General features: G+C 40.7%; 1 protein-coding gene across 1 annotated transcript; it reads right to left on the bottom strand.

The window, feature by feature from the left end:
• Positions 1-1,551: 1,551 nt before the first annotated feature.
• TDP2 (tyrosyl-DNA phosphodiesterase 2) lies at positions 1,552-16,493 on the bottom strand. The gene is made up of 7 exons (XM_047857884.1): positions 16,290-16,493; positions 16,125-16,210; positions 12,500-12,673; positions 11,741-11,832; positions 9,907-10,025; positions 8,014-8,184; positions 1,552-2,700 (listed from the first exon to the last, which is right to left on the bottom strand). Exons 1-7 carry the CDS (start codon positions 16,452-16,454, stop codon positions 2,419-2,421), a joined length of 1,089 nt encoding a protein of 362 aa, XP_047713840.1. The 5' UTR covers positions 16,455-16,493; the 3' UTR covers positions 1,552-2,418.
• Between the last annotated feature and the right edge of the window lie 4 nt (positions 16,494-16,497).

Raw genomic sequence — 16,497 nt, 5'->3', positions numbered from 1 at the left:
TCTTCGGGATTTAATGGGCATTTATTGAGCTCCTGCATGTATACATGCCAGAGACTACAAGAACTATTAAGGGTAAAATTAGGTATCCTTAGTATAGCTTTTCTGGCTTCATTTGCTCTTGTTACATGCTGTTGGCTGAGACATTTGTCTTAGCACAAACTGTACAGGAAAGGCAGAATTATCCTGTTTTGAAGGTGGGAGAAACTGAGGTCTAGCAAGCTTCAAGTACATTCCACATCAGTGGCAAAGATGGTATTTAGCCTACTGAAGTAAATACAAGAATCTGAGTTGGAATTTCCCCCAAGGAAAGTAAGGTACTCAGATATACCATGCTTGGGAAATTTGAAATCCAAAGTAAAAAAAAAAAAAAAATCCAAGATATTGCAGATTAGTAGTTCCTTTTTCTTTTTCTTAAAAATTTTTTAACGTTTTATTTATTTTTGAGAGAGACAGTGACAGAGTGTGAGCCGCGGAGGGGCAGAGAGAGAGGGAGTCACAGAATCTGAAGCAGGCTCCAGGCTCCAAGCTGTCAGCACAGAGCCCAATGCGGGCTTGAACTCATGAACCGTGAGATCATGACCTAAGCCGAAGTCGGATGCTTAACCAACGGAGCCACCCAGGTGCTCCATCTTTTCCTTTTTTTTCTTAATGAGCAGGCCATTCTTGGCAATTTTATTTACTTTTATAGTTTTATTTTTTTAATTTACACCCAAGTTATTTAGTATACAGTGCAATAATGATTTCAGTAAATTAGTAGGGTCTTAATTCTTGGGAAAGCTGACTAAAATTGGTCTAATTGTTCCTATTCCCATCACATAAAACTTCTTAGATTCTGTCACTATGAACAGCAAATGGAAGGTATTTCACTTGAATGCTCAGTCATGTAAAGGGATTGGAGTTCCTTTCAAGGTTTTCAAACAATCTGATAACTCTTTATTTATTTTGAGAGAGAGGGTGTGTAGGTGATGGGCAGAGAGAGAAAGAATCCCAAGCAGGCTCTGCACTGTCATCACAGAACCCGATGTGGGGCTCGATTTCACAAACCATGAGATCATGACCTGAGCCGAAATCAAGAGTAGGATGCTTAACTGACTGAGCCAACCAGGAACCCCAGTGAATAAGCATTTTATGCCCCAAACATCCTTTTCCTATAAAAATGAACTACTGCCTCCGTAATGTATGCTACAATATTAGCATTTTCATTCTAAATGACTAAATAAGTAACATATAAAACTCCTTTCCATCGTCACTACAAAGAGAATATCATGCATAAATTCAGTTTGTCTTTTATCAGGTGGTTTGGTTGTTAATTTTGATACCCCTGCTGAAAATGAGGCTCTGTGACTTCTCATTCTAATCATCCCCACTGGCTTTCCTTTTTTTATACTGAGGACATCAACGTGTGCTTGGTAGTTCTTGGTGGGAGAAGCTTCACAGAAGCTGTTTTCTTTCTCAGAGAGGTGAGTAGCAGCAGTCAGAAACAGGAAGAGTCAAAAATAGGAAGCAGGTAAAAACTTCAATCCCATCGTGGACACAAAAGCATACTAAAACTATAAACAAGTATAATTCTTTATTTAAAGTACACTTCTCTTAAAAGTGTTTTTTTTAAAGCACAGTTAAAAGTGCTCCTTATCCCTCTCCTGTAAAATAATTCAATTTTATAAGTAAAACTAAAAACCGATTTCTCTTTACACATTCATTTTTCTCTTAGAAAAGATATCCGATGCAGCTGTAAAACGGACTTTAATCATTATCAGGTCTAACTTTGCCTCTGTTGGCAACACAAATGGCGACGTTGACAAACATGAATTTTAAAAAGTTGAGAAATTTCAAGTCCTAAGGTTTCACTTAGAGCTTAGCAAATATGTACTGTTAGCTGACGAAAACAAAGTCTATGGTGGGATACCTATCATCTACTTAAACGTACATAATCATGGCTTTTTCATTTACAATTACCTGAATTTCTAAAACATAATGAAAAGATCTAACCCCCCAAACTCAATAACCTCTTATTTTTATTTTTAAAGATTTACTTAAAATATAAACTCTCTGGTGCCTGATCTTAAAAATCAACAAATTACAAAGGCTAGCCCAGATAGAGACGTGGCCCTGCTTGAGAACCAGCTGGTAACTCTGAGCACTATGAAAAGCTCCAACGGTCCTGGTGGCCTTTTATGAAGAAGTCTCATATTCTGAACACCAGGTAAGCTTTAATGTAAATAAACATCAATATTTACTTCTGAAATATGAGGACACAGTCCACAAAATAAAATCACAGTAGTGTTTTCTTCTGTTACAGTGATCTAGTACATTAATTCCTCCCTATTAAGCCTACCTTTCCAGACAGATAAAATTACATTTGGAAAAACCCAGAATGAAATTACTCATAAGATGCAAAACTCTTATTTGAAAGGCATTTCACAATATTACATCTAAGTTGCACAGAAGACCCCAGTGATCACTAGGAAATCTACCACAATCCAGTTTTTCCAACCCAAGGAGGTCCAAACTTTGGGGAACAATATGACCACTTTCTGCTGCTGTTCTGAAAAATATTCGATCAAAACGAAGCTTGCAAGTTGCAGATATTCCAAGATTAGAGTTCATCTGTGTGTCCCACGTATACTGGCAATGCTTAGGTTTGCCCAAAAACTCCCAGACATCCAAAATGTTGCCGGGTAAACCACCACATTTGGTAACCTGAAAAGAAAAAGACAATTCTTTAAGATTCAGTCCTTCTTCTCCTAAATTAAAAAGGTTTTTTTCTATGTCTAAGACCAACATTTCAAATCAGAATGTCTAAATTAATGCAAGACTAGATATATATTCTAAAAAATATTTTGCTGTACAGTAATAAGTAGGTAATATAAAAATAATCAAGATAGCCTGAGAGATCTGAAATTTGCCCCTTCTCTTCTGTCATAGACTCCTAACTTCGGATATCAGACAAAACTTAGAAGGTTGCAAGCCCATAGCCTCGGTTATTGCTATTTATTTTTTTAAAAATGAACACAAGTAAAAAGTAGGCAAAACGGTTACTCTAGTGTATAAATTTAGACATATCCCATTTATATGATCCAATAACGTGAGCTGCCTTCACAGTGTCATTTGAAATTTACTATCAATTCTTCCTTCTATTCACACTCCAGGATTTAAAGATTTTGCATTGTGGTAAATAACAGGCATACTTCCTCTTGTTGCACTCCACCTTACTGCACTTCACAGATACTGTTTTACAAACAGCAGGTGTGTGTGGCCACTTCGCAGGCAGCGAGTCTATCAGCGCCATGTTCCCCAACAGCATTTGCTTACGGTGCGTCTGTGCGTCAGGTTTGGTGATCTTTACATTTCAAACTTTGTTATTATACATCGGCTACGGTGATGTGTGATCGGGATCTTTGCTGTTACCGTTAATTGTTTGGGGATGCCATGAACCATGCCCATAGAAGACGGTGAACTTGGGGCGCCTGGGTGGCTCAGTTGGTTAAGCATCCGACTTCAGCTCAGATCATGATCTCACAGTCCGTGAGTTCGAGCCCCGTGTCGGGCTCTGTGCTGACAGCTCAGAGCCTGGAGCCTGTTTCAGATTCTGTCTCCCTCTCTCTTTGACCCTCCCCCATTCATGCTCTGTCTCTCCCTGTCTCAAAAATAAATAAACATTAAAAAAAATTTTTTTTTAAAGAAGACGGTGAACTTAATATTTGTTGTGTGTGTTCTCCCTGCTCCACATAACCTCTTCTCTCCCCTCAGGTCTCCCTTTCCCCTGAGACACAATACTGAAATGAGGCTGTTTGATCAACCTACAATGGTCGCTAAGTGTCCAAGTGAAAAGAAGAGCCATTTGTCTCTCACTATAAATCAGAAGCTAGAAATGATTAAGCTCAGTGAGGAAGGCATATGTAAAGCTGAGACAGACCAAACACTAGGCCCCTTAGCCAAATTGTGAATACAAGGGAAAAGTGCTTGGAAGAAGTTAAAAGCCCTACTCCAGATAACACAGGAATAACAAGTAAAACGGCCTTATTGCTGACGTGGAGAAAGCTTGAGTGGTCTGGATAGATCAGTCACAATATTCCCTTAAGCCAAAGCCTCATCCAGAGCAAGTCCCTGACTCTCAATTCCATGAAGGCCGAGTGAGGTAAGGAAGCTGCAAAAGTTTAAAGCTAGCAGAGGTTGGCTCGTAAAGGTTAAGGAAAGACCCGGTATCCATAAAAGTGCCAGGGGAGGCAGCAAGTGCCGAGGCAGAAGCCGCAGCGAGTTCTCCAGAAGATCCAGCTAGGAGAATTAATGAAGGTGGCTACGATAAACAACAGATCTTCAACATAGACAAAACAGCCTTCTACTGGAAGATGCCATCTAAGACTTCTACAGCTAGAGAGAAGTCAGGGCCTGGCTTCAGAGCTTCAAAGGACAGGCTGACTTTCTTGTTGGGGGCCAATGCAGCGGCTGACTTGAAGTTGAAGTCAATGCTTATTTATCATTCCAAAAATCCTAGGGCCCTTAAGAATTATGCCAAATCTGTATGAAATTGTTGAGACACTATAATGTACACCTGACACTATATAACACTGTATGTTAACTATACTGGAATTAAAAACTTAATAAAAAAAGGATGAGGCTAAATCTACTCTTCCTGTGTCCTACAAATGGAACAAAGCCTGGATGACAGCACATCTGTTTACAACATGGTTTACTCATTGCTGAAACCTACTGCTCAGGAAAAAAATCCTTTCAAAATGTTACTGCTCATTGACAATGCACCTGGTCACCCAAGAGCTGGTGGAGATTGACAGGAAGATAAATGTTTTCACGCCTGCTGACACCACCTCCATTCTGCAACCCACAGGTTAAGGAGTCATTTCCACTTTTGTCTTATTTAAGAAGTACGTTTCATAAGACTATAGCAGCCATATACAGTGATTCCTCTGATGATCTGGGCAAAATCAATTGAAAACTTTCTGGAAGATTTTCCTATGATTCACGGGAAAAAGTCAAAATGTCAACATGAACAGGAAGGACTTTGGAACAGTTGATTCCAACCCTCACGGGTGACTCGGAGTTGAGGTTTTCAAGACTTCTGTGGAGAAATTAAGGCAGATGTGGTGGAAACAGCAGAACTAGAGTTAGAGTGGAGCCTGAATAAGGGATGGTATTGCTGCAGTCTCAGGACCAAACTTTAACGGATGAGGAGGTGCTTCTTACGGAGGAGCAAAGTGGTTTCTTGAGATGGAATCTACTCTCGGTGAAAACTGTTGAGATGACAACCAAGTACTCAGGATATTATGTAAATTTAGTTGATAAAGCAGTGGCCGGCTTTAAGAGGAATGACTCCAATTTTGAAAGGTCTATTGTGGGTAAAATGCTATCAAAAGGCACAGCAAGGGTACAGAGAAATTGTGAAAGGAAGGGCCCGTCAAGGCAGCAAACTTCATTGTCTTATTTGAAGAAATAGCTACAGCCATCCCAACCTTAAGCAACCACCACCCTGGTCAGCCAGCAGCCACCGACATCAGAGCAAGACCCTCCACCAGCACAAAGATTATGACTGGTTGAAAATTCAGGTGATGGTTAGCATCTTTTACCAATAAAATAATTTTAATTAAGGTATGTACATTGCTTTTGAATGTACATACCTTTTTAACAAGTACATTTCTTTTTAATAAAGACTACAGCAGTATAAACATAATTTTTGTACACACAGTGGGAAACTAAAATTCATTTGACTTGCTTTGTTACGATATCCAGCTTAATGTGGGGGTCTGGATCTGAACCTGCACCTCCGAGGTAGGCCTGCATACGTGCAATTTCCCATTTTAATGTGTACAGTTCCACGGCACTAAGTACATCGCCATAATTGTGCAACCATCACCACCATCCAGCTCCAGAACCTTTTCATTTTCCCAAACTGAAACTCCATACCCATTAAATCCTAACTACCCATTCCATCCTCCCCCAGTCCCTGGCAACCACCATCCTACTTTCTGTATGAATTTGACTACTTTATATTTTCATAGGAGAAAATATAAAATGTGTCCTCTTTGTAACTGGCTTACCTCACCTAGCATAATGTCCAGGACTCATCCATCCCACAGCATGTGTGTCTCCTTCCCTTTTACGGCTTAACGGTGTTCTGCTATAGGCACGTACATTTTGTTTACCCACTCATCTGTCAATGGTCACTTAGGTGCTAGCTACAGTGAATGATGCTGCAATAGGGGTGCCTGGGTGGCTCAGCTGGTTAGACAGCTGACTTGATTTCAGCTCACGTCATCATCTCACGCTTCGTGGGTACCAGCCCCATGTCAGGCACTGCGCTGACAGCACGGAGCCTGCTTGGGATTTTCTCTCTCCCTCTCTCTGCCCCTTCCCAGCTCGTGCTTGCTCTCTCTAAATAAATAAATAAACTTAAAAAAAAAAAGTAATGCTACTATCAACACAGGTGTACAAATATCCCTTCGAGACCCTGCTTTTACTTGTTTGGGTATATACCCAGAAATGGGATTGTTGGACCACATGAAAAGGGTTTTAATTTTTGGAGGAATTAACACACCACTTTCCATGGCAGCTCTACCATTTTATCCCCATCGCAAGGGTTCCAATCCAAACCCTCGCCAATATGTTATTCTCTGGTTTTCTGATAATACTCATATCAGCAGATGTCAAGTAATACCTCGTGATGGCTTTGATTCACATTTCTCCAATGATCAGTGACGCTGAGCATCTTCTCTTGTGCTCACTGGCCATTTGTAGGTTTTCTTTGAAAAAATGTCTATTTAGGTCTTTTGCTCATTTTTAATCCAGGTTGTTTCTTTATTGCAGAAATTCTTTATATAATATCAATATTAATTATGTTGATATTACTCACTTGCCGGACACATGATTTGCAAAACATTTTTCCCATTCCATGGGCTGCCTTTTCAATCTGTGTGTCCTTTGATGCAGAAAAGTTTTTAATTTTGATGAAGGCCATCTTTTTTTTGTTGTCTATGCTTTTGGTGTCACATCCAAGAGGTCGTTGCCAAATCCAGTATCACAAGGCTTTTCCCCTTTGTTTTCTTCTAAAGGTTTTATAGTTTTAGCTCTTGTAGGTCACTGATCCATTTTGAACACATTTTGTATAGGGTATAAAGTAAGGATCCAAGTGTTTTTTTTGCATGTGGATTTCCAGTTTTCCCAACACTTGTTGAAAAGCAGGATTTTTCTTTTAACCCGATCAACCAGGTATCACAAAACAGCTACCATGAAGTCACTGATTTGCAAATAGTCCAATAGACCATCTGATTTTCTTTTATAATCTGTGTACAAGGACACAAAATCACAAAGAGAAGTAGAGCACCACCTTCTTTATTTAGGGTATTGCCCTCACTTTGGAAGTAAGTCCTGACATGGTTTCATTGCTCGTTTCACTTCCTCCACTCCTGGAGCGTTCAGCAGTGAAATGAACACTTCTAATCTGATGTGCGTTCAGCCAGAGTTGGGGTAAAAGGCAAGGCCAGCTTACCATTTAATATGATCTAAGTCTACAGAGGCCCTGAAAAATCCCAATGTGTCTCAACTGAACTAAAGGAAAGGACAGCGTTTCAGACCTAGGCACGGTTGCACCAGGAAAAGGGAGTAAAAAAAAAAAAAAGTTGAAAAAAGAAAACCGGAAGAGAAGTAGGGACAACTGTGATGGTCATATCTTTCTGTGCTTCTCATCTTGCAGCTAGAGACACAGCAGATACACTGGATCTTTTCTAAACTTTGATTTATTATTTTCTCTATACCCCTCTTTTTAATCAACATGTATTGCTTTGTGTTGTCTGTTTCAAGTGCAGTATTTGTGTTTTTCCCAATAATCTAAGGGCTCCTCCTGCTTCTGCAACGCTAGGCTCACAGCACAGGCTAAGTGAGTATTTACTGAATTGCACCTAGAAGACCGCTTACACATTTTAACAGCTTTGGTCAGAAGAAACCCAAATTAGTCTCCACAGCAGTAGCGCCCAGAAGCACAGAACATACTTTGTCACTCACTTCGTGATCCCTTAAATTTGTATCTCCTGCAAATATAACTGTAGCTGACGCTGGAACTTCTTGCATTTTCTTTAAAACCATTTTTAACTGATTCATTCGTTCCTTAGCATGCCCTCTGGTGCTCTCCAAGTGAGAAGTCATAAGGCAAAGTTCGTTTCCTGACACACTTGCCTGCAACAGGATAAATATAGTTGTTAAAATTACTCACCAACCACTAATGCAGAAATTTGAGAACAGAATCAGCCAAGTACTCGGCTCATTAGTATGTATTTGCTAAGGCAAAACTATATACTCAGCATTGTGCTCATCTTTCTAGGTCAAGGTGTAAAGTGCTAATCCTGCTCCCGAAGACTACTTAGCAAACAGCCACTAGTACTTCCAGACCTACCTCAAATGTCACCTCCCCTGTGATCCTTCCTCAGCATCCCCAGACAGTGGCTCCCTCCTCTATACTCCTATAGCATACGCGAAAGACTGTTTTTAAAGTTCCCTAGGCTGAATTACAGCACAGTGATTTCTCTCCTACAAAGTCATGAGTCATCTGAGAGCAAAGATGGTTCTTTTATTTTCTGCTATTATCAACAGCCTGGCACATAGGCACTCGAAAAAGATCAGTTAAATGAATGAATGAAAATCATTTACTACTTAGATACCGACAATGCAGGATCTGTCATTGTTCACACTAAGTGCCCGCAGAATCAAGTCCAAATTCTTTCATACTGGGTATTCGTGACCTTCTGTAATCTGGATCCAACCTACTTTACCAATCTCTTGTCACACGACCCCTTTGCATGCCGTCTACACCCAACTGAATACAATGCTTATGTATACTCCTGTATGTTCTTTCTCATATAGATCTACGTCCAACTGAATACAAGGCTCATCTTCGCTCCTGTATGTTCTTTCTCACATAGACCTATGTACGCACACACATCCTGCAATGTGCAATTTGCACAAGTTTGCTCACGGTGGTTCTGCCACCTGGACTGTTCTTAACGCCTACCTCTGACCTATTTTTCAGGGCCCAATTCAAATACAACTTCCTTCATGAAACTTTCACTGAACAACCTAGCTGATCTCATCACACACACACAAAAATGTTGTCACTATATATGGGGACAGCTGTTAGCTGGATTTACTGCGGTGATCATTTTACAACATATACAAATATCGAATCGTTATGCCGTACACCTGGAAGTGTATACTGTTGCGTCAATTATATCTCAATGAAAAAACAAAAAACGATCTAGCTTAAGGTTATGTCTAAACTCCCATGGTCAGCATTATATTTCCTCCAGTGGCATTTATGCTTTTCCTTTATTTTAGTTACTATACAACACAATCTCTCTCTTGCTAATCTATAAATGCTACAAGAGCAAGATCTTTGGATTCATTCTTGTAAGGCTTACAGAGTATGGTACACTATCATGTAGAATGCATTTAGGAAAAAAAAGAACCACTTTAGGAAGCAAATGTGGAATGTTAGTAAATTCTTTTTTCTAAATATTTATACTATGTTTATTCCATTTTTCTTTCTTTTTTTTTTTTTAACATAGGCTCCCCGCCTAACACAGGGCTCGAACTTATAACCCCAAGATCAAGAGTTGCGTGCTCTACCTGGCTCTACCCAGACAAGCAGCCCTAAATTCTTAAATATTCTTTGGAAAACATCCAATGGATCAGGGTTTTATATTCACAAATTTGTATTTGTAATTTATGTAAAAACTTAGTTTACAGTGTTAAGACTATTTAAAAGAATTTAGAAAAGAAAATTTTCTATAAAGGCAGATTATTTTTTTTTTAAAAAAAGATACCACAGTGGAACTGTAAGAAACCACTCAGTTAAAAAAAAAAAAAAAAAAAAAAAAAAGTCAATTTTTAAAAATTACTTACATACACACACAAAAGGTTTCTCATCATTTTTGTATTTGGAAAAGGGATAATCTCTTGGCTTTTAAATTTCACTCTCGATTTCTTCAACATTATAGCTGTGAAATATCCTTCTTCATGACCTTCAAATGTTTGTGGAAAAGAATTTAGGCTGAGAAGTCAAGAATATCCCAAGTTTATCCCAAGTTCTCCTGCTGAAGATTTTATAACAAGTAAGTACAGATATTTAAATGGGTATGAATCTTCAAAGTAAACTATTATTTCAACACAGCTGAAGACGGCCAATCGAGTCCCTATGTTTACCTGCCCCTTCCCAAAATGTAGCTTGATGTATGGAAGAAATATAAAAATAAAAATGAATTCACATAAGTGCCCAAAATAGTCAATGATGCTGGGGGCACCTGGGTGGCTCAGTTGGTTAAGCCTCCGACTTCAGCTCAGGTCATGATCTTGTGGTTCATGAGTTCAAGCCCCGTGTCGGGCTCTGTGCTGACAGCTCAGACCCTGGAGCCTGCTTCGGATTCTGGGTCTCCCTCTCTCTCGGCCCCTCCCCTCCTTGCACAAGTGCTCTCTCTCTCTCTCTCTCTCTCTCTCTCAAAATTAAATAAACATTAAAAAGAAATTTTAAAAATAGTTAATGATGCCAGTATCAAATAAAAAATTGAGCAATTTCTGAAAAAGTAGATGAAACTTACACTGAGGCAAACTGACATGGATTTACTTCTTACTCTGGAAGCACCAGAAAAATGATAAATGAATAAGAAATTTAGAAAGGTATAAAGTTGTGAGAAGAGAAGTGAAGTAGAGGGGCAGTGAATAAAAGCTTCCAACTGTTTTTCAGAAAACAGAGTAGCTGAAGAAGCGAGAAGTGGTTTATCTAAACAGAGAAAAACCAGGAAAAGTGGAAAGGGAGAGAAGGGAGGAAGAAAAGGGGGGAGAAGGTCAACAACAGCCACATGGACTAGAAACCTGGCAAGCAAGGGGGCAAGCTGGTAGGGGAAAGGGAGGGGGAGGGGGAGAGGGAAGAGAAAAAGGGACAGAGGAGGAAGGGAAGAAGAGGAAGAGGAAAAGAATTTACCAGAACTGAATTTACCAGAATCCTCCAGTTTGAAAGTTCCTACCACGTGTTCAGCACAATATATCAAAAACAGACTAATAAAACGAGGAAGAAAACCAAGAAGGAGGAAAGCATGGGATTCAGAAAACAAGAAATCCAAAACAGAAGAAAGTCAAAAAGAATCCCGAAGAGAATGCAGGAAAGTTGTCCCACGAAGACAGACAGAAAGACAAACACAGAGACTGAGAAGGAACCCTCTGCTTAGCAATCGTGAATTTAGTAATAAATCAAAATTACAATTACATACTATGTAAAAACGAAAGTCAAAGAAAACACACGATTTAGCCAAATATCATGGAATGTAGCCGGTTTGGTATACTAAATGTACTCATTAAGAACAAAAAAGATGGAAAATCAAAAAACTATTCAGGGCAAAAAAGCTAGGAAAAAAACAAAAATCAATTAAAAGGAATAGAGTTTTTGAAAAGGCAATTATCACACTTCAATTTAATAAATTTATTTTACCAAAAAACTACTCAAGGTCTCAAATTTTTGCAATTTCTATTTCCCTGAAAACCCATCCATTTCAACCACCACTTTTCACATATATTAAGATGTATAACATATCCTCCTACAGTTTTCCTAGTACCCTGCATCTGGCTTACTTTTCTCAAACTTACTTTTGCTTTTTCCTGTGTGTGCTCCTATGGGCTAACTTTTGATTTACCTCTTTCACTGACTGTTTTCCAGAGACAAAGACAGTAAGACGAAAAGTGTTACCTGTAATCATCTCATAACTACTTGCTCTCTTCTTTAGGTAGCTACAATACGGGGGGATGACTTCCTGGAGAAATATCACATCCGGGCTATACCTAATTCAAAACAGCAATTTATGATAAATACCAGGTAAACTATTTCATGTGCTGCCGCTTAGATTAGCAAAATATCCTGCCCCCTAGGAGATCTAATATTCAATCTTTACACTGACCTTTGAGAACTATAAAATCAGAAAGATCTGTGCCATTTAACAAACACTGTAAACATCAAATTAAAAAAGAAAAGCATACATAACACTTTAAATTGAAAAGAAGTGGAATCATAGATAATAGAAATCAGTGTACTGAGAGCCTAATAATGGCCCATGAGATGCTTTAAAAGTTATTAATCCTCACCAGTTATTATCCACGATGAAGGAAACCGAACTGCAGAGAAGTTCAGCAGCTCACAAGTGATTATGTAAGGTCACAGAGCCAGTGTGTAGCAGATACAGTTGACCTTGGTAATTTTATTTTCACAGCAATAATTACATACAGGTTTAGAAAGGAAAACAGTACTAGAAGGCTGCTAACAAAAATCAGCATCCCCTCCCCTGCCCACCCACACCGAGAGGCAATCACTCTCCGCTCTTTCAAATGTGTCTTCGGAGTTGGGTTTTGAACTCAGATCTGATGCCAACGCCCACAACCTTGACCTTTACCCTTTTTGCAGACGGTAACATACATGATCATGCTACCATTAAATCTAAGTAATAATACTTACAAAGTTAAATAGGAACACACTCCTCGAGCCCTCTCTTGCAGATTGTTTAGATCTAATCCATCAACATTCCAGGTAATGAAAGAGAACGTGCTGCCATCCTCTTGCTGAATACCTTCAGATGTGCTGGTTTTAGAACCAATGGAATCTGTTGTTTCTTCATTTGTTAGATCAACACTGGCAAGATCACAATGAAACACAACTTTGCAAATCATCTATATAAACTGATAAATTTGAAATTATTTTCTAACTATTTGTAGCCCTCATTTTACAGATAAATAAATTTTAAGAGCCCTAAAAGTATCTGCCTATATAAGAGAAGAAGCCACACAACTGCGGAAAAAAGATTCTTATTGTTATCTAAATATTGTTCACTTACATAATTATAGCCAACTCAATATCCCTCAATGTCACCAAAATGACTTAAAAAAAATTTTTTTTTAATGTTTATTTATTTTTGAGAGAGCAAGAGACAGAGCGTGAGCAGGGGAGGGGCAAAGACAGAGGGAGACCCAGAATCCAAAACAGGCTCCAGGCTCTGAGCTGTCAGCACAGAGCCCGACGCGGGGCTCGAACTCATGGATGGCGAGATCATGACCTGAGCTGAAGTCAGATGCTTAACTGACTGAGCCAGTCAGGCACTCCTAAAATGATTTTTTACACTATGACCTGAAGTCAGACTGAGCAATATAAGATTTCCAAATGTGGGTTTATTTTACATCGTAAATGACACAGAGGAAACCTAGGAAGTAAGATCTCTTTGTGAATAGCAGCTGCAAATGTGTTGTTACCCCCTCATTGAAAGGGGAGGTCCAACAGCTCTCCCCCTGAATCTTTGCCTTAGTGATTTGCTTGACCAACAGAATAGGATGGAAAGGATGTCCTGGGACTTCAGAGCCTTGGTCATAAGAAACTTTGCAGCTTTCACTCGAGCCTTTTGGAACGCTCTCTCGCAAGATACCACATGAGAAGTCTGAGACTACATGCTGGAGAGGCCAAACATATAAGCTCCAGTCCGCAGTCCTGAGAAACCATTTCACACCACCTCCACCAAGGCCCAGATATTTGAGTGGAGGCACAAACCATTATTAAAAGTTGATTGCTAAGCAGTTACATGCCATACATAAATTTCAGAAATAGGTTTTCATATTTATAACTTCAATAAATTTAATGTCAATATTTTAACTTTTTAATTAAAACTTTTTAGTGAGATATAATTGATATATAACATGATATTAATTGTTGCACAACATAATGATTCAGTATTTGTAACCACTGTAAAGTAACCACAATAAATCAAGTTAACATTAACGTATTTTTAAATAATTTCAGACTTTCAGTAAAACATTAGAAAGGGTAAAAAGAATTCTTTTCACCATTCACCCACACAAACGTTACCATTCATTTACTTAACATTTACTTGCTTTGCTTTTTATTGTGAAATGTTTGCATAAATACTTTGTATTTCCCAGAAACAAGGACAGGCTTACATATATACCCAAGCATTATTAAACGTCAGAAAATTATCATTGATACATTATTATATAATTTTAAGACCTATTCAAATTTCGCCAATTGTGCTACCAAAATCCCAATTTATAATTCTGAGAGGGACTCCAAATGCCCTTCCGTTCCACCATTACTCAGCCGGACTTCACATTTTTGAGGGACTATTTTAGGGAATCCACTTCCTCTGTTCTGCTTTCAAGATTTTATTTTTTTAATGTTTATTTATTTATTTTTAATATTTATTTTTGAGAGAGAGAGAAAGTGCACATGCAGGGGAGGGGCAGAGAGAGAATTCCAAGTAGAGCCCGACGTGGAGCTTGATCCCACTGGCCTCGAGATCATGACCTGAGCTGAAATTAGAGTCTGACACTTAACCAACTCAGCCACCCAGGAGCCCCTAAGATTTTATTTTTAAGTAATCTCTACACCCAACATGGGGGCTTGAACTTACAACCGCAAGATCAAGAATTGCGTGCTCTAGGGGTGCCGGGGTGGCAGAGTTAAGTGTCGAACTCTTGATTTTGACTCAGGTCATGAGCTCATGGTTTGTGAGTTCAAGCCCCACATGCGGCTCTGTGCTGACCACAGGGATCCTGCTAGGGGTTCTCTCTCTCCCTTTCTCTGCGCCCCCCCCCCCACTTTCTCTCTCCCAGCATGGGGCTTGAACTCACCACCCTGAGATCAAGTGCCTCTGTTCCAATTTCTTTATTGGTTACAGTTTAGATTCTAAATGGCATAAATTAACTCAGGCTGGTTTGAGCACACCAGAGGAATTTAGAAGGAAACAGAAACATGCCACAGAGCCAGGTTCTGGAATGCAGCTGTCTCTAAGGAAGTTCAATCAAGGCTTTCTCTCCATCTGACTCAACTTCCCTCAGCCTCATTCTGCCTCTTGCAAACCAGCCTTCTCCTCTTTCCCGCACAAGTTCGAAGTTAGCAACGTTATGGTTCCAGCTCCACAGGAAGATTTAGACTGAACTCTCTTTATCCTAATCTTGAAATCCCAGGAGAGAAGATCTGGCTGGCCAGCTTGGGCTAGGTGAATACTACAACACGGGAGGCACAGCTCTGTCACTGTGGATGGGTGGACAATTCCCCCAGTAAGAAGCTAGGCAGATAGAGGAGCCTAATGAAATTACCACATCTGGAAACTGGTGCGGCCGAAAAGATTATCGGGAGAAATGTGTCTTCACTATGAAGTTAACTCTACCAGCTGCTCACATACCGGGGAGAACTTTATACATGTTTATGGAGAGCTTATTACATGCCAAATATTGTATTAGACTTGGGAGATTAACAACGTATAAAACAGATATGGGCTTCACCAAATGGGTAGCCTAGTGGGAGATATAAAATATTAAGTAGCAATTAGAATGTGAACTTAGTTACTACGACCGGGATCCTGCAGGATGCTGTAAGATTACCTAAGAGGAAACGTTTCTTGGAGGTAAGACGGGCCTTACGGTAAATACTACTTAGCATGAAGAGAGTCCAAGAAAAGGTTCAGGGCAGAGGTCATAAATATCTTTACGAAGGTTGAAAAGAGAAAACGGCCCACTGGAGAAAACGAAAGTCTGATATGCCTGTTAAGTTTTTGTGGGGTCAGAAAGAGAGGGTGAGAGGAGACAAAACTGGAAGGATAGGCAGCGGTCAACCTGGAGGGATGCGTCAGGCATCTGGACGTGAAGGGCAGCAGGGCTGGAATTGGGGAGGCAAGCAGTGGAATTACAAGGCGGGTGTGCATTCCAAAAAACAACTACGTAGATAAACCGCACCGGAAGCCAGGAGACTTCCGAGTTACCGTTCTTCAACAGAGGATTTTGCCTCATTCATTTATTTCGAACCTCTCACGCAGTTCCTAGATCTCGAGTCAAAAAGGAAGCTTCGAAGTTTTCCTTCCCGGACTACATAACGTCGGGGTGACGCGTTCGCCCCGCGGCGGGGGCGCCATCCGCACCCCAACCACCTGCACGAGCCCCTCCGAGAGACCAGCCAGCCCCGCGCACACTCACCAGGACCCGGGCGCCGCCGGGGCGCATCTCCGCCCGCGGGCAGCTGCTCGAGCTCCCCCGGAGCGCCCGCCCACCGCCTCGGAGGGACCCGCCCGGCGCTCACTCACCAGGACCCGGGCCCTGCCGGGGTCTCAGGGCGGCTTTCCGAGGCGCTGTTCTCCACTGGCGGCTCGAAGTACGAGTTCAGCGCTCTCTGAAAAACAGACACAGCGGTGGGACCTGGGCGCTTCCCGGGCCGAGATATAGAGAGGGGAGAGAGGAGCGAAGCCTACTTCCATCTCCCAGTCGTTCTCGGCCAGGTAGCACTGAGCCACGGCGGAGTCGCACGTCGCGACCGAGGCAAACTCCACACAGAGAAGCCGCCGCTTCTTCGCCTCGGGCTCACCCTCTTCCCGGTCCGCCTCCAGCGTGACCTCCGAGCCGCTCGGCCCCTCCATCCGTTCGCCGCGGGCCGACGCCCGCCACTGCGCAGGCGCCTGC

The sequence above is a fragment of the Prionailurus viverrinus genome, chromosome B2 (genome assembly GCF_022837055.1).
Source record: "Prionailurus viverrinus isolate Anna chromosome B2, UM_Priviv_1.0, whole genome shotgun sequence".
Taxonomy (NCBI): domain Eukaryota; kingdom Metazoa; phylum Chordata; class Mammalia; order Carnivora; family Felidae; genus Prionailurus; species Prionailurus viverrinus.
The sequence above is the reverse complement of the archived record's forward strand: the minus strand, read 5'-3'. Positions and strand labels throughout refer to the sequence as shown.